The 18,143-nt window shown below is 46.1% G+C and overlaps 2 protein-coding genes across 8 annotated transcripts in view; one reads left to right on the top strand and one right to left on the bottom strand.

Moving 5' to 3' along the window:
• LOC309584651 (WD repeat-containing protein 7) overlaps positions 1-9,053 on the bottom strand; it is a 42,776-nt gene extending 33,723 nt beyond the window's left edge. For 3 of the 4 annotated variants that reach the window (XM_082300814.1, XM_082300811.1, XM_082300813.1), the window contains exons 1-8: positions 8,971-9,053; positions 4,121-4,289; positions 3,302-3,408; positions 2,524-2,602; positions 2,221-2,395; positions 1,531-1,607; positions 661-780; positions 213-358 (exon numbers count right to left, since the gene is read on the bottom strand). In XM_082300814.1, coding sequence (XP_082156940.1) covers positions 213-358; positions 661-780; positions 1,531-1,607; positions 2,221-2,395; positions 2,524-2,602; positions 3,302-3,408; positions 4,121-4,276 — 860 coding nt within the window. In that variant the 5' untranslated portion in view covers positions 4,277-4,289; positions 8,971-9,053. The remainder of the gene's footprint in view (positions 1-212; positions 359-660; positions 781-1,530; positions 1,608-2,220; positions 2,396-2,523; positions 2,603-3,301; positions 3,409-4,120; positions 4,290-8,970) is intronic. The other variant, XM_082300812.1, reaches the window with a different exon arrangement.
• A 215-nt stretch (positions 9,054-9,268) lies between these two features.
• On the top strand, positions 9,269-17,723 carry LOC309584560 (thioredoxin-like protein 1). 4 transcript variants are annotated; one of them, XR_014227240.1, is made up of 10 exons: positions 9,270-9,995; positions 11,224-11,320; positions 11,825-11,998; positions 12,688-12,810; positions 13,103-13,172; positions 13,484-13,656; positions 14,075-14,179; positions 15,270-15,316; positions 15,752-15,792; positions 16,573-16,742. XR_014227240.1 is itself a non-coding variant. In XM_082300633.1 (9 exons), the coding sequence occupies exons 1-9, from the start codon at positions 9,898-9,900 to the stop codon at positions 16,574-16,576; spliced, it is 885 nt and encodes a 294-aa protein (XP_082156759.1). In that variant the 5' UTR covers positions 9,269-9,897; the 3' UTR covers positions 16,577-17,723. The 4 variants fall into 4 exon arrangements, 3 of the variants coding, with proteins under 3 accessions (XP_082156759.1, XP_082156761.1, XP_082156760.1); XM_082300633.1 differs by lacking the exon at positions 15,270-15,316 and having other exon boundaries at positions 9,269-9,995; positions 16,573-17,723; XM_082300635.1 differs by lacking the exon at positions 15,752-15,792 and having other exon boundaries at positions 9,271-9,995; positions 16,573-17,723.
• Positions 17,724-18,143: the final 420 nt, after the last annotated feature.

The raw sequence follows: 18,143 nt of genomic DNA on the forward strand, positions 1-18,143 counted from the left end.
CGTCTGCACATCACGAAGATGTCAGAAGAAAAGCCTTTGATTTTACTCTTGTAAGTTTTAATTCCTTCAATGTCCAATTCTGAATTAATTTTATAGTTTTGTATTTACACACCTTCCCTTACCGGACCAATATTTCAGTAGTTCTTCAATTAATTCCGTTCAATTCAAATTAACCTGAAATTAAACAAATGGGGTATTTCTTTGTTGAGTACCTGGCTGGTAATTTATAGATGAAACTTTGTCCATCCTCTGTCCATACAATCACTTTATCAGCTGCCACAAAGTCCCCACCAGTCCAGGTCTGCTCATTTTCACTGGGGACTGAACATAAGAGGGAATAATCTCCAGCATCAAAAACCTGAGAGGAAACAGCAAAGTCTGTTGTTATTATAAGCAATTAATTACACATTAAAATGGCCAGGCAGCAACTGATTTTGGGTTCAATATCACAGAATCATGGAATGGTTTGGGTTGGAAAAGACCTTAAGGATCATCTTGTTCCAAACCTGCACCATAGGCAGAGATTTGGATTAAATATCTAGAAATACATTGAATATATAATAGAGGTACATTAAAGAGACCTGGAGCATCTTCATCTAAATGTTTTCATGTAGTTTAATTGAGATTCCTGAGGGAGAAGATCTAGGGATTCTGCCTTACCCTCCAGTACTTGGAGCACACGACCAGGAGCGAGCGCTGGGTGAAGGCGCAGAAGGAAATGCTCTGGCAGTTCTCGCAGTAGATGGGCTTGGATTCCTCCTCAAACACTGGGGTGGTGTCCTAAACCAAAGAGAACCAACACTAAACCAACTCTTTCCTGCTCAAATGGAACTCAGGACCATGCCAGAACCCACAGAAAAAGGACCAGGGCACTTCTCAAGGTGCCAGATGGCTGACTCCTACGGAAAACCCAAACACTCGGAGCAGTTTTTATTCCATTACTCCTACTAAGAAGATCTGCAGGAGCACGTGGTGTCCTCTTTGGGCACTTAAGTCTCCCAAATTCCCCAGCAGGACAGATTAGTGGTGCTGACCTTGCAGCCAGGTAGGAAGCTGGAAGGAAGCAGATTCCACTCCCATGTCATTCCTAACTAGAAGGTGATTTTTCCTTACAAGACGTTTCTGTGAAGAGTTGATTTACCAGAGGTTTGAGACCTGGGGCAAGTCTCCTTTAAGACTTTTATTCATTAGTATCCAGGAAATGCCAAATAACAGGGAGCTAGAGATAATCCTGAATAACGAATATTTCTAAAAATGGTATGGCCTGCTCAGCAAAATATTAACCCAAATCATTGCATGGTACAAATAAAAAACACATTTGGAAAAATTGGAGATAATCCTACACTTAATTTGGAAATCAGTTCTCTGAGCAGGATTAGGAATTCTGATGGCAACTTAAATCAGTACAGGAAAATTCAGGAAGTTGATTTTCAACTGGCAAAGAGGAAAAGGAATATCAGCAGCAGAGTATCAGGAACAGAACCCTCCATCCCACCAGGAAGTGCCACTAATCCAGCAGCCTTTGCCTACCTGCAGCCGACTGACCTCCGAGGTGATGATCCAGACTTTGAGGATGCCAGTCACAGACACAGCCACGACAGTGTCCTCTGGGAAATACAAAAATGAGGCTGAGGCACAAGGACTTCCTCACTTGTGCATATCTGAGCATGAATTAAAACCTGATCCAAGCATTCCTGGAGCGTTTGCTTCCGAATTGAATGTTTATTTGCGAAGATGGGCACAGAATAAGGAATAAATGAAAGGCATTAGCAGGAAACGCTTCATACCAGAGCTCATTTCCAGTTGTTCCAGCCATTTATTTGTGGTGGGGACAACAGCTGAGCTTTCCCACCCCAGGATTTTGGGAATGCCCGGTTTACAACTGTTGCTGAGCCTTAACTCAAGAGAGAAGTCCTTCAGTCAGGATCTTCTCCTCAGTGTTCCCCAAACCTCTCAGGAATTCCAGTCTCCACAACAGGAACACCCGAACAAGACATTAATCTGCCAGAAATTAAAGCCCACCAAATGAACACCAATTAGCAGAACCAACCAGGTCTGAGCTCAGGTGACACTTCAGCCCATGCCAGCTGATCCAGCTGGAGCAGGATTCCCAGGGAAGCTGTGGCTGCCCCATCCCTGGAAGTGTCCGAGGCTGGGCTAGACAGGGCTTGGAGCAACCTGGGCTAGTGGAAGGTGTCCCTGCCACAAGAAAACAATCACCTTGTGTCCTGTTGGACCGGATGATGGTCATGGAGCTGATCCAGTCAGGAGAGATCTTGGATATCAAAGAATAAAGCACTTCAAGGCTGGTTGCATCCACGACCAGAATTTCAGGGTAATGTCCATGGCATAGGAGCCTCCCTTCCCGCTGCGTGCCGACTGTGAACTGATAGAACTACACAGATGGGAACAAACACAAATTAGAATCCAGGTGGGACAGGGATTCCTTCGTTTTGCACCTGCAGTGTGTTTCCCAAATCCCAGGAGGGCACTTCCCGCTCTGCCATCCCTCCCAGGACTCACCTGGATGCCGGTGTGGGCACAGGCCAGCTTGGTGAACTCGATGCACCTGCCATCGTTCACATCCCACAGGCACATCTCCCTGAAACACAGGCAAACTACATGGAAAATAGGCCAGGCTTCCAAGCACCTACCAGCCCTCTACGTTGGGAGGAACTTCATCTGAACCATTTATTAGGGATTAGATCAATTCTATTTAGAGAAACTCAAAATCAGCTGGACTTTCCAGCCCTCCTGAATCCACACAACCTGCTGCTCCCTCTGAGGATAAATTACAGAACCTGCAGGAGTTCAAATGAGCAGCTATTCCCCATACTTACAGTACTTTTTAATTTCAAACTTTGTATACAAATTTAATCAGAACAGAATCTGTGAGGTACTTTCTCCTTTCCACCAGATAGATAAATTCCCAGTGAAAACACATTTTGGTTCCAAATCCAATGGGAAGAGATTACTTAGCCCTGAAGTTGGTCCAAGGTGGAAATTCTAAATTCTCCCCTCAATTTCCTTGCTAAAAGATTATTCAGGAAAATCATTCCCTACCATCCCTGGATAAAAAAATCTCTTATTGATTTGGATATCAATTGCACAAGAAATCCTTCCTGCTTCTCCCTCTAAATTACTGCTCTGATTAATAAATAAACCCAGTCAAAAATAAAATGTATTTGCTGAGGAATTTTTTCTTGAGGATAAAATTCATCACAGTGTTGAAATATGGATAAATTAGGGACAAATTCCCATTATTTCAGTTCTGCACATCAATAAACACTCAGAAACTCACCCACTCTCTGATGCACTCACTATATACTGCTTTTCACTGGAAGCTGAGGCCTTGGATAAACAAGTAACTGAGGCTGTATGACCAAAGAGCAGAGCTCTGGGATTGATCTGGGACCAGGGAAAGAAAACAGGAAGTCAAAATCACACAAATGACCAAAATATCCATATCCCAGCTTTCTACTTCATGTGTTATACATCTGTTAACACGTGTACACACATTTAATTAGCATAGCAGTGGATGGATCATCTTGGAAGACTTTCTACTTCAAACAGGAATGAGAATTTGGGGGGAAAATGCATTTTGCAAACTCCTCCAATATTTACAAATCAGGAGCTGAATGTGGCTCAATTCAATTTGAACTGAGTTTGGCTGAATGAAAAAAAATTGTGTTGCACATTGTTTTCCCCAATTGAGTTCCTGTATATCCATAAGCAAGGGGAGACCTCAGAGCCCCTTCCAGTGCCAAAAGGGGCACCAAGAGAGCTGGAGAGGAACTTGGGACAGGGAATGGGATGCCAGGAAAAGGGGGAATGGCTTCCCACTGCCAGATGGGATACTGGGAAGGAATTCCTTTTTACAACATTGCCTTCTTTAAGCAGCTCAGCTAGAAAGCAACTAGTTTAGAGCAGCTCCAGGAAATTGGAATGAGTTAAGAAAACTTTCCTACAGGAGCAGCAACAAAGTCAGAGCCAGAACACCTCTTGGTAACCTGGAACAGCGCTGTGGGAAGGGCGGAGCAGCCACGCAAGCCTCAGGAGAGGGAGGACAGGCTGAGGGCATACTCCCCGCTGGTGGGAACGGGAATTCTGGATCCACTACCTGCAGGTCAGCACCCAGGTCCCACAGGCAGATCTGCCCGTCGTGGCAGCCGGTGACGATGACAGAGTCATCCACGAGCAGCAGGGAGGACACGCAGTGGGTGGGGGCACGCCGGCCCCACAGCACGATGGGCAGCACCAGGCTGTTCCCGGCCATGGCCACGGAGCGCCTGCAATTCCAACAGAACGACATCATTAGCAACATCCTGGGCTGTTCCAGGCCATGGCCATGGAGTGCCTGCAATTCCAACAAACAACCAACAGCAGCAACATCCTGGGCTGTTCCCTTTGCTCATGTTTTTGCCATCTTTTCCCCTCATGTTTCTACCATCTTGTCCCCTCAGGTTTCCCGCCATTTTGTCCCCTCAGGTTTCCCGCCATTTTGTCCCCTCAGGTTTGTGTGTGTCCCTCTTCAGGGATCCCCTCATTTCTCCTCAGGGAATGCCCTCATCTCCCCACAGGAATTCAGTAACATTCCTCAACCAGTCCCTTAAAACCACACATCTTCACAAGTCTTATTTCTTACACATCTTGCAAAATTTTATAGGCTTTTCCTTACCCATATAGGGACAAACAGCACACTCCTGGGCACACAGGGATTTTTGCCCAAATCCCTCTTTTAGAGTAATTTTGAAGTAAAAAATGTTTTAAGTCCCGAGGCTGAAGCCATTTTTATACCCCTGATGTTGTTATGTCCCTGCTACACAGATATTCACGTTGGAATATGAGCTATCCTGCCTTAGGTGAAATCAGCCTTGTATAATCCACTGATAAACTGGATCCTGGCCACTCTCCAGCAGGAAATAGATCCAGCACTATCTTTACTGCAACATTTCAGATCTTCCGAATGTATTGACACAAAAAACACGGTGGAATTTCAATTGTCCCCAGGCCAAAACGGTCTCAGTGACTGGGAATAGAAACTCAAGTTGTGGCAATAAAACCCACTTGGATTTGCACAAGATTTAAACCCCACAACAACCCTCTGTTTGTGGTAGCAACACTCCCAGCTTGCTGAGCACTTCCATGTTTTTAGAACTGAGGTTTTCTTATCGGCGAAAAGGTCGTGTTAAATAAATAACCAAACACTCTTTATGGATTATCCTGTGGAGGTTTATGCTCTGGACTTACCCCAGCTCAAACCAGAGCCAGAGCTCTGATTTCAAGGAGCATGAACACATCAAAACAGGCAGGATTCATGGAAGAAATATTTTTAAATATGTGTGCTTTCCTTTTTTTTTTTTTTATAGCTACATACAGATTCTTCTAGTTTGAGGTACCCAGCAATGTCTGCATTTTTCACAGGTCTGTAAACCTGTTTCACAGCACTTCAGAGGGAACAAATCTGAATTATGACAGAAAAATAAAGGTCAGCCTGAATATGAGTGAGGTTCCCAACTCCACTTCCCATTGGGACAACTGCAGGTATCCCGGCGATGGTTATAAGGAACCAACAGGCAAACCAGCAGCGTCCTCCTGCCACACAACGGGGAGGTCTTCCAGCCCCGTCCATCCCACTCCATCCTGGCAGTGTCCAAGGCGAGGCTGGACAGGGCTTGGAGCAACCTGGGATAGCAGAAGGTGCCCCAGGCCACTCCAACTTGGACACTTCCAGGGATGGGGGGGATCCACAGCTTCCCTGGACAACCTGTGCCAGGGCGTCGATGGATTCCAAGACATTCTTGTCACCCCTCATCCATGTAAAAACCACAGGAACTGTTATTCCATTTGATGGATGCTGCCACCCTCTGCAGCCAGAGAGCTGGAACACGACTTTGTCCATGGAAAAAAGGGGGAAGGGAGGGAGCAAGGGCAGGCTAATGAATGGCTAAGGATTACCCACGGCTCCCGGGAGGCTCCTGACGAGTCAGGGATCAGTTGTGGGTTTTCCACAAAATCCCCATCACAAAATCAGTAATATCACATCAAATTACCCTTCCCAGTAAAGCAGCTCATTTCTGGCAGCCCACTGGACCACCTTCATTAAAAGCTATTTAATTAAGAGCTCTAATTTAATGATCATGATCAATAGAGACCAAAAATCCAGTCTTTCTCCACACTGAAACCACACCTGGCCCTGCAGTGTTAATTGTTATGCAATGCTGGATCAATTGCTCTGTCTGGACCATCACAACACAGAAAAAGAAATTAATTCAGCATTTTAAACAACACGGTGACAAACAAAGAGCTACAATTAAACCAGGCTTGGTTTGCAGGGAAATCATCATAAAGATGGAATAAAGCATCCAGATGCAACAGAACAAAATGCAAATATCAACAACAAGAACAAACACACCCACAGCAAACAGAAATACCCACCCTACTTTTGTGAGGAAACAAACCAAGAATGACTAAACCAGAGCTGAAAAATGCCAATAAGCAACACAAAAATCCCTTCCCACTCCTCTGCTGTCCTACTGCTCCCAGTTCAGGGACCAAGCCACAGTGATCCTGAGTCACCTGGCTGTCAAAAACAGCTGCATTTTTAGATAAATACACAAACTCCCCTACCGGGACACAGAATTACTGCTTGAGATCCTGCATTTAATGTTGCTGCATTTAAAGCTGCTTCTGAACACTTTCAAACCCACACCACTCTGAATAAAGGGAATTTTCAAAAGGAACATACAGGAGGACATTACAACATACAAGAGCATTAGCACATAACTACCCTAACACATTCCAGATTTTCCATGCAGAAAACACATTATCAACCCCCTGACAGTCCCATTTCAAACCCAGTTCTCAGAATATTTCATAGCAAGGCTCTGAGAGAGAGAGGGAAAAGAAAAACTACCTCTTTCCTTCTAGTTTTTGACTATGGCAGCGCAAGGCCTTCATAAAAAACTTCCTTTTCAGGAAAAACCACATTTTAATTCCCCAGGAATTTGGATTCCAGAGCTCAGCCCCGGCAAACGGCAACTGCAGCCCCTGCTTGCACCAAAATCCCTTTTTGTCTGAAAACAATCAATAATTCCATTTTTTGACATCAGTGATGACAAACTACAGGAGCAAATCAACACTGTCCCAGTGCCAAACGAGCCCAAAAGCAGGCTGGGAATCATTCCACACCAATTCACACATTCCAGTGCTTTAGAACTCCCCAAAACCCACTATTTCCGGTGGAAAAAGGAACTTGGAAGTGGAAAATGGAGATGCCACGGGTAAAGTTCTTCCTGCTCATACTTCTCAGTCTCCATGGGGTAAATCTGTCTCTATCGCTTCCACAAATGCCAAAATCCTGGCTTTCTTCCCAAAACACAATAAATTCCATGTACATAGGGATATACACACCTATCTATCTAACCGTCCTTGTATTCATTTTGCTCCACTTTAAATTCGCTCTACGACATAAAGCATTGTAAATAATGATAATAAAAAAATAATATATAAATAATTCTAATCTTATAAATACAACAAATGCAGGGATGTGGGAATACATGTGACAGTATTGTACAATAAATACAACAAATGCAGGGATGTGGAAAAACACCTTCCTGAAAACAGGATTGAAAAAATTTTTAAACAGAAAACAATTATTTAAATGAGGAAATGAACCCAAAAAATGTTAAATAATGTGTTAATCTGACAGAGTAATCCACTGACTCTTTGAACTGCTCTGCTTAAAGGTGGGATTTAGGCACATTTAATAATCCCGGATCAATTCTTATTTGAGTAAAGCCAGTAAACTGATTTTTCAAGTACAAGGTATTAAATACTGAATCCAAGACTCAACTAAACACCTTTTCAAGTTGTTTACCCAGAAATCCACAATATGGATTTTTACAGCCACAAAAGCCCTCAAATGCAATAAATCCACGGGAGGAAGAGGTAAAACAAAAGTCAACCCACCTTTGTTACACCAGAGCATGGCAAAAGCCAGGAGCTGCTCTTCCCAAACACTCCTATTTCCATTAAGTAAGGAATTAATCTCAGGATATTTGGGGACACTCCAATAATCTGCCCCCAAAATACTATTAAATAGCACAAAATAGTGTGAAATAGTATAAAATAGCTATGAATGGGCTGATTATGCATTTGAGAAAAATCTAATTATTTTAAATTTAATTACAGATTATACTTTCTATTCATTATTTAGGGATGGAGAAAATGGACAACTGAGGGAGAGAGAAGACAATGAAAACACCTTCCCAGGATACTCAGGAGGTTCCAAATCAAGACAGAGGAGGAAATACTAATTTGGGACACGAGACTGGAGTTAATTGACACCTCTGGAAGCGACTTGCAGGTTTTCCTGGTGCTTAATTTGATGACACACTAAACCCATAGTAATTCCTCCTGTTTCAAACTGTCACAAAGGACAGTTATCCAAAGCAGCTGGAGAACACCAAATCCCATCCCTGGGTGCCAAGAGCACCGCGTCTGGCACAGGAAAGGGAAATAAAACTGGGGAAGGCTGCGAGGTAGCAAAAAATTGGCATTAAAAGGCATTTAAGCCCCCCAAGAGGATCAATTCCGCGTGAGGAGCCTCTCCTCAGGTAAGGCTCCGTCGGCACAGATGGAAACCTCCATCCATTAATAACCTGGTGCACGTTCTGAAAAGGCGAAACTTGAAATTCCAACCCCAATCCTGCCCCGTTAACAGCGCGGGGCCGGTCCCGGTGTGCCGGGATACCTGGGCTCCTGGGTCCTACAGCAGCCGAATCCTTGGGCTCCTGGCCACGGCGAGTCTCTGGATGCCCCTGAATGCCCGTGTCCCTGCACCTCCCGCTGCCGCAGCCCCCTCAGCACTCCCGCTGCGGATGCTGCGGGGGCCTGCGGAGGGTCGGGGGCTCCCCCCGCCCTCCCGCTGTGAGCGAGCCGTTCTCCCGCCCCCGTCCCGGGCCGCACCTGTTCGGTCCCGCTCCCGGCCCGCTGCCGGTGCCTCTCCCGGCCCTCACGCGTCCCGGGCGCCGCGGCCCCGCCGCGCTCGGTGCGGCAGCGGCCGGATGACACCTCCTCCCGCGACACTGGCGTAAAGCCCCAGCCGGCGCACTTGACGGCAGGCGCCGCCGCCACGGAAACTGCCGGGTTCCGCTCAGGGCGCGCAGGGAGCTGGTGACTACTTGCTTAATTAATTAATTAGCGATTACTGTAAGGCTTTAACATTACAACAGGCGGGAGCAGAATGTTGGGGATATTCCTGGTTTTGAGCAGGAAAAGAGCAAATATGAGACATGTCGAAGTGATATGTATTATGTTGTGTTATAGAGTACCTTGGGACGTTGCCAGGAATGACGCTGCAAATGGGGTCAGAGAAAATCCTGGGTTTAATTTCGGTTTTATTTTGTGGTTAATACAAGCGTTTATTCGACTCTTATTTCCCCGCTTTTTGCTTCAGCGTTTATTTCAGAATTCTTTTCAGTATCGCGACACATTGGCTTTACTAAAAACCATAATTTAAGGAAGCTGGCAAAAATTGACATCAGTTCTGCCTGCAAGAGAAAAGCGTAATCCTCATAACGTCACCAAAAAACGAGTTAATGACGAAACTGGGAGTAAATTTTTAATGTTAAAATTCAAAGGCGCGTCTCCCCTCACGGAGTTCCCGCCCTTCCCCTACCCAAGATGGCCGCCGGCGGCATCGCCGCGTCCCCCGCTGCCCTGTCCCAAGATGGCGGCGCTGCCGCCCCGGCCCGCCCCAAGATGGCGGGCGGCGGCCGGGCGGGAGCGGAGCGGGGCGGCCGCGCCTGCGCCCGTCCCAGCGGTGCATGCCGGGCGTCCTGCCCGCCGTGACGCTGCACATCGCACCCGGCACCGCCACCGGGGCCCGCGGCCATGGCGGGCGTGAAGGTGATCGCCAACGACACCGAGTTCCAGCCCGAGCTGAGCGCCGCCGGCTCCCGCCTGGCCGTGGTGAAGTTCACCATGAGGGGGTGAGTGAGGGCGGGACGCGGCTCCGGGAAGGGCTCCGGCGTTCCCGTGTTTTTATTCTGGGTTCCTGCGAACGCGCCGGGCGCGGTTCCCCGGCGCGGTTTGCAGCGTTAGGGACGCTCCGTAGCGCGGCAGTGAAGTCGCAGGATCAGCACCGTGTTCCCATTCCTGGGATAAATTCCCATTTTTTCCCGCCGAACCCGCTGCCCTGCGGACCCGCCAGCCCTCAGGTGCTCTGAGGGAGCAGGGGTGCGCCGGTTTAAAGCCCCATTAAAGAGCAGGAAACGGATGGAAAGAAGGTTCTTAATGTTTTATTCAGCTCTAAAAACACCTGAAAACTTGGAAAAACGTATTTTGGCCCCATAAGACTTCGCTGGTTCTTCACCCCTTTTTCCCAGGACAAGTGGATAATCCCTGTTCCCCTCCTCAGCAGGGAGTTACAACTGTGGTGAAATCGGGATAAATTTGTCACCAAAGAAACCTCAACAACTGAATTATTCCCCTTAATCTGTGGAAATTAGGGAGAACAGTGATAATCTCGAGGGTTTGGGGCTTCATAGGGCACCTCATTATTGTCTGGCTGCTGCCTCTTAGTTCTGGGGGGGATTTTGCCACTTTTCTGCATTGGGTTTTTTTGATTTCACTTTTCATTTCTGTTTCCCAGTGAGAATATCCCTTTACAGGAATTGGTGCAGCTGAGCACTTCCTACACTTTTGCTGGCACAGAATAAGTAAAAAAGACATTTTTTCAGCCAAGGCAATGCAGTTCAATCAAAAGAAACCAGCTCTGTCCTCTCAAGGCCAAATAAATATCGGAATAACTGGTTACAGGTGTAAATGAGATTTATTGTGGGAAGAATTTTATGATCCTGGAAGCTTTGACACATTTTGACCATTAAATATTTAAGTTACCTGTAAATACAGTCTTTTCCTGGGTGGTAACACGGACTAACTATACGATTTTTTTGTAAATAGTATTTTTTTGCTGATTTTGCCCTTCTTTGTAACACTTTATTGAGCAGGACTGTGGTAAAAATGCTGCAAGTAAAGACAGTAAATTGCAGATTCCTAAATGTCATCCTTCATTGTATCACCAGCTGGCAGCCAGGTAGGGAGGGTATTTTTACACCCGGATATCAGGAAGAGCAGGAATACTCTGGTTCTCTTTGAGGCAGGCATTGAAAAATAAAAGAAAAGTGGAATTAAGTGGAAGTGTCACTTTTTCCGCAGGTGTGGCCCTTGCTTGAGGATCGCGCCCGCCTTCAGCGCCCTGAGTAACAAATACCCCCAGGCAACGTTCCTGGAGGTGGATGTGCACCAGTGCCAGGTGGGTGCTCCAAAAGCCTCCCTCTGTCCGGGGGAAGGGGCTGGCAGTGGGAAGTGGAGGGAAAAGAGCGGGGAATGGGGAGCTGGAGAGCAAACCCTTCGGGCAGGACGCTGGCAGCGGTGTCTGTGGCTCTGGCTGCGCTTGGTGCATCACAAAGAGCCGGAGTACGGAATTCTCCCAAACTGGGAGAACAAAATCCCTCCTCGAAGAAAATATTCCTGCAGTGCCCGCTGTGCTGCCCTTCCTTTGGGCAGTGTAAAAGCACATTCATTAATTAAATAATTATCAGCCCCCGCTGCCTGTGTTGCTAAAATAATACTGTTAGATATCGAACACAGCACTACTGTGAATTCAAAAGAGCCTTTCCAGCCAAATATTGGTGCAATTCTTGAAGAAAAAAGGCAAAAATTCAATGAGTGGATTTATGAGTGGCACTAGATAGCTCCCAGTGGTGCAGGTGAGACTGACCTAAAGCAGTGAGTGGGGACTCCCTTCTGCTCCCAGGGCACGGCTGCCACCAACAACATCTCAGCAACCCCCACGTTCCTGTTCTTCCGGAACAAAGTGCGGATCGACCAGTACCAGGGAGCAGATGCCGTGGGCTTGGAGGACAAAATCAAACAGCACCTGGAGAACGATCCCGGCAACAGCGAAGACACAGACATCCCAAAAGGATACGTGTGTATCTCCCCAGGGTTTTACTGGAATGCTTGTGTAGCTCGGATGTTAAAAACCCCCTGGTTTTCAAACATACTTGAAGTCAAATAATTGGATTTTAGGCAAAGCTGCCCAAGAAAATCACTTGTCTGGGCTTCCTTTTCCAGAAAAAATTAAAATACTGACATGTATACATTTATTAAGAATGAAAAATCTCCCTAGTCATTAAAATGAATTTAGTGTCCTGTGATAAACCTTTTCCTTCTCAGCCATCCCAACCTGTCTTCCCAAACATTTCATAAAATGAAAAAAGTCTCATTCTTTCTTTTCCTAATGTTTGTTGAAGTGGATGGTCCTAAAGGTGTTCCCTTTGTGTGTTTTTGTGCCTATGAAAGAATGAAAACTAAAAAGGATGGCACAGGAATACTTGGGAAAGGTGATGTGCGTGCCCTGAGTGGCACACAGGAATTACTTCCTGCTGACTGTGACTTGATTCATTGACAATTAATCAATAATTCCCTCTTTTAAACGCCTTGGAGAGCTGGCAAAGTACGTCTGACGCTCCTGTTTAGTGTTGGTACCACCTGAGGGTGGGGGGGGTGTGTGTGTGTGTCCCTGCCCCTGTGGGATGTGCAGGGGGACAGCCACTCCCATGGCAGCTCCTCCATCCCCGTGGTTCCCACTGTGAGCAGCTGTGCCTCTGTTCCCAGATGGATCTGCTGCCGTTCATCAACAAGGCTGGCTGCGAGTGCCTCAACGAGAGTGACGAGCACGGCTTCGAGAACTGTTTACGCAAAGATTCTTCCTACCTGGAGTCCGACTGCGACGAGCAGGTGCGGCCCACGCATTCCAGGGGATTGTTTGGATTCACATGCATATTTGACTGCAGGAGCTCTGGGACAGGCTGGGAGGGTGTAAGAAAAACCGGGGTGCAAAGCTCGTTGTAGTTACTGCTTTCCACACTGAGAATTCCTACTTTGTTGGGATGTAAAGGGCCCGAATGTGTGGAATAGAGGGAAATGGCCACATGATTTTATTCCAGAGCTCCCTTATCCCTATTTCTTGTGCTGAGTTGGTTTTAAATGAAGAAACCAGTGTTTAATTGTGGCTTTTTTTCCTCCACAGCTGCTTATCACTGTAGCTTTTAGTCAGCCTGTCAAGCTTTACTCTATGAAACTTCAGGGGCCAGACAATGGTGAGTGAAGTGTCTGCTGCAAATAGAATAATTTGTTATAGATTGATATGCACGTTACGGTTTGATACACAAATAAAAGTATTTATTGTAGTTTGATACACAAATATAACTACTTATACTTTGATACCCTGCAAAGAGACACTTGGATTTAATTCCAGGCTTAAGGTGAGAGCCACTGAAAGATGCATCTTATTTTTTTATAGTAACTCAGCTCACATTGTTCACCTACAACTTCATAATGGCACGGAATTCTGAAATTCCCTGTGGAATGTAATGCACATATGGAATCACACCCCTGTCTTTTACCCCAGGGCAAGGGCCAAAGTACATCAAAATCTTCATCAACCTCCCGCGCTCGATGGATTTTGAGGAAGCGGAACGAAGCGAACCCACCCAGGCCCTGGAGCTGGGCCCGGATGACATTAAGGAAGATGGGATCATCCAGCTCCGCTACGTAAAATTCCAGAATGTCAACAGTGTCACTGTAAGTCCCTTTTCCCTGAGGGCACACAGGGAGCTGCACAGCCAGCCCCAGCATTCTGCAGCCTGTGGGAGGGACCTGCCCAGGAGTTGTCTCGGGGGCTTCAGCGAACGTTGATAAATTGATCTGAATTTAATTTCAGTCAGATCCCAGGGAAGTGGTGCCTTCTTAGGTCCTGGGTTTGCTGGCTGAACGTGGGAAGTGGAAGCTGGGAACATCCCAGCTGGGGGGTGGGTTTAACAAACTGCCAGGGAAACAGCAGTGTTCTCCGTGTAATTATTTCAATGAAGAGGACAGAGACCTCTGTAATTGGAAAAAAGCTTTACTTTGGTCAAGTCAAACATCTCGAGCAGCCGATGCTTTAGGTATTAATCCGGGGAGGAAAGCTTCACTCCTTTTTTTGGCTTTTTTGCCTCTTCAGTTGTTTGTCCAGTCCAATCATGGTGATGAAGAGACAACAAGGATCACGTATTTCACATTTATTGGCACTCCCGTGCAGGCCACCAACATGAACGACTTCAAACGAGTGAGTTCCTTCCTGAGTCCCTTCCTCACACCCCTGGGGAGCAGCTTGAGCCTGCTCCGGAACGGGCTGGGGGAACAAACCCTTGGTGGTGCCACGATTCCAGGCTCAGGGTACTTTGGGAATACAAGGGAAAATGTGTAGCTTTGTCCTGGATTTTTTCAAGCTTTCTACAAGGTTTTGATCATCAGCTTTGTAAAAATAAGTGGTAAGAACTGAAAATGTGAGGGGCTGGCAAGTTACAAACACCAAAGGCAACATTTTTTTAATAGCTGTGAGGTTTATATCTTGATTTTGGCACTCCCTTTTTTGGAAGATTTATTGTAAAAAGGCTTATTTTAAAATAAACTGCTTCAATAATGAATTTATGGTACAAATACCCTCTAATTTCAGAAGGTTAAAAGCACTAACACCAACATGGCACCTACTTAATTTTTAGCAGCAAAACTTGATCTTAACTAAACTTAAAACTTAATTTCTCTGCTGGTAATAAGTTAATAAATGAGTTTAACAGCTTTTGCTGCCTTTCACTGCCACTCAGAGTCATTAAAAAATTGTTCCACTGTTCTAAAATTAATACAGATTTTAGACCTTCCTTGTTCTCCCCAGACTAGAAATATGGGAATTGCTTTTCAATCTGCTTTCGTTGGGTTTCTGTGGCTTTTTAAATTGCATGGAGAAGGTGTCTGTGGACACAGCACCCCTGGAACGGTGCTGGCAAGGGCAGGGTGAGAAGGAGCTGCTCAGAAATGCAGGAGCAGGGGTGGATTGGGAGCTGGTGATCCTGCCTCAGTCTCACCCTCGTGGACACGCTGTGTAATTATAACACTATTTTCCTTCCTGAACATGGTGTTGGAGGAGAAGGGAAGTCTTTGGATGGATGGAGGGGGGGACACCAGGGGAAACACTGCTGCTTCTGTCCTCAGAGAGCAGTGGGGAGAGCCACAGAGAAACACTGACTGGCTGGGGGATACCCTTGTCCCCTCTGGAATAAAGCCCTGCTTCCTCCTCTGACCTGCTCGTTTGCAGTACAGTTTGGACACATTTTGCTGCTGCTTTGGTTCTTGTAACACTCCTTTTGTTTGTTTTCCAGCTTAACTCCCCATTCCTAAAGAACTAAAAAGGCAGAAGAAATTAAAAGTAATAACGGGATTGGTGTGGCCTTGCTCTTCCCCCTCCCTCTGCTCAGCTCCCACCCTTCCCAAATCCTGGAACATCTTCGCTTCCTGACTCACCAGCTCAGCTTTCCCCTCCTCTCCCTGCCCCAGATCTTGCCTTAGACACTTCTCTTCCCCAAATTCTGTTCCTTTTTTAACCTGAACTTGCCATTTTAAGGCCACACCAAGCAGTCCTTTAACAATCCAGCCTGGATTGAATCCTGTGGGGCTCTGGAGCAGCTCCCCCAAGGCTTTTTGTTAATATCCCAATGGAAAGGGAGGAACGTGGATCAACTTGGGGGGTAATAAAGAGTTTCCTGTGGGAAGGTGGGATGGGATGGGCAGAAAATGGGCGGGGTTGAGCTGAGATGCTGAAATATCCATATCCATATCCATATCCATGTGCTGGGTTTTCCAGATAATACACATGGGCCACTTGTCCCTCTCTGCCTCCGACTGGTATAGAATATTTTCGTTGATATTCCATACTTGCTAACACCTAATCCTTAATCCTTTAACTCTGGTTTTCCTTTTTTCCCTCACTTCTTTGCCTAATCTGTGTGTGAACACAGTTTGGAACCACGCCAGGAATAAACCAATTTACAGGAATGCCAACTTTAACTCTGGCCGTGGGCTTCAAAAATGCTTTTCCTAGCAGCTCTTAATCACTGTGGGACAGAGAGCTCAGCTGGACAGTGAGAATTCCTGCCTCCTGCAGCCTGACAGGGAGTGAACACGGGGAGGGAGCAGGAAAAATGCTTCCAGCAGGTCCATGAGGTTCAGGCCTGGGAGGGCTTGGGGGTTTGTTTTTAATAACTGGAAATCCCTGGATTTCTGGATGGTTTCCTTGGTTTGAGCTGCATGATGAGGTCAATATTCAAAGGTGCCAAGGGGAAGGAACAGCCTCACATGGAGCAGCCGGGGGGTTCTTCCCGCTTGAGTTTCTCCTGGAGTGTGTTAATGCTTGATGTTTAACCTGGGCTTGGGGTGTTCTCCTGCAGTTCCAGCTCTAACTCCTGCCCCCAAGCCGAGGCCTTGCTGTGTCCCTGCACTAAACTCGGGATTTGTGTGTGGTTTTCCAGCCCTTAACCCCGCAGGGATCCCCAGATTCCCGGCCCTCCGGAGCTCCCGGAACGCACGGTCTGGACTCGATCCCTGGGAATTGCATTTAAATCTGCTGAACCAAGAACGTCCTGCCCAGGTTTTCAACTTCATTCCCGTTTCTTTTTCTTCTTCCAGGTAGTTGGCAAAAAAGGAGAGAGCCACTAGGAAGCAAAGCCACTGGAAGGCCTTATCCCAGTCCAAGATTCCCACTTTTCTCTCCAACTCCTGGATAATTGCTTGACCATAACCAGAGACTGTCAGGTTGATCTACTGCCATTTCCAATAAATCATTGCTTTCAGCTGGAGTGTGTTCCTGGTGTAATCCTCCTCCATGGATTTGTAAATAAAATTCCTGACTTTTGCCAAGTTGAATTTTGTTACTCCAAGAATTGTGGCTCTTTTGTTCCACTGAAACTTCCCAGCTCCGCTGAGAGTCACATGTTAAATAACAAAAAATTGGAGTTTCTTTGGATTGTTATTCCCACAAAATACAGATAATTCTTGGATAGGAGTAAGTTCACATGTTTAATCCCCATTTCCCTTTAAAATCAGAGCAGAGGACACAGATTTTAAATCATCATTCCATGAACTTCCACCAAATTCCTGACTGTTCCAAAAGTTTTTAGTATAAGAAATTCCTGACCTTGTTTCCCAGGAGAGCTGGGATTAGATGTTTTTCCTTCCTTCTTTTATTGGATGTTTTTCCTCTCTGATTTCAATAAGGGAATATTTATTGCAAATGTTAGTTTTCCATCTTAATTGGAATTTTTGTACTGCTTAGGGCACATTTCCAAGAAAATTTACCAAATTAATGTTGGTAAATCAGGCATTGATCAGCACCATATCCACAGAATTCTGTAAATTCCCTGGAAAACTGGCTAAGTGTCTAATTGCCATAATTAATCTCTTTGTAAAGTTAAATTTACTGCATTTTTAATTACATAAATCCCATTAAAACTTAAATCCTGGCCTAATTGCTGTTCCTTGGACACAGTGGGGTGGTTCTTTTCTGCCTTGGCACATTTGGATGTTCATCCCAAGTGAATTTCCTGCTAAAATAGGAATTCTTTTCCAAGCAGAAGTGGGAATTGTCTAGAAAGCCGTGTTTTCTGGGAGGCAGCGGGTTTGTTTTCACCCTCCCTGCACAATCCAGGATGCTCCCGGAGCTGTGTTAGTCGATGGCATGTGGTGACAGTTTCATTCCGCCCCTAATTCCTCACTCCTTTGTTCGGAGGGATGTAAGACATGGAATTATATAGAGAAATAAATAATTTTTAATACGAAAACTTCCTGATTCTGGTTTTGTACGCTCGTCCCCTCTAGGAGTCACGGCGAAGTGCCTTGTGAAAGGATTTCCCTTATTCCTACCTGAGTTATGTGGTAAGTTTGATTCTCCTGTTACAAAAGACAAATTAAATGTGGAATATTTTTATTTTGGGTTGCCCGGCTGGCCCTGGGCACGTGGATTTCATCACTGGTTGTCTCTGGCTGGTGTCCGCTGTCCTCCTGCCTCTGGGTCACCTGCTGATCATCAAACAGGGATTTTTTTGGGTCGATTTGGGTTTTTTTTAAGTTTATTTTTGTTTGTTTATTTTGGGGTGTTTTCGCTTCAGGGCTGGACGGAGGCGTTGGCCCTGACGCTCTCCAGGGTTCCTCGCAGCCGCGCTGTGACTGCCCCGGGGCGATGCGGGGGCGATGCCGGGGCG

This window comes from Coloeus monedula (genome assembly GCF_965178545.1).
Source record: "Coloeus monedula genome assembly, chromosome: W".
Lineage (NCBI taxonomy): Eukaryota > Metazoa > Chordata > Aves > Passeriformes > Corvidae > Coloeus > Coloeus monedula.

Coding starts and splice junctions, on each gene's coding strand:
- LOC309584560 (XM_082300633.1), top strand. CDS start 9,898: ATGGCGGGCGTGAAGGTGATCGCCAACGACACCGAGTTCCAGCCCGAG. Junction 9,996..11,223: donor GTGAAGTTCACCATGAGGGG/GTGAGTGAGGGC, acceptor CTTTTTCCGCAG/GTGTGGCCCTTGCTTGAGGA. Junction 14,180..15,751: donor ACATGAACGACTTCAAACGA/GTGAGTTCCTTC, acceptor TGGGTTTTCCAG/ATAATACACATGGGCCACTT.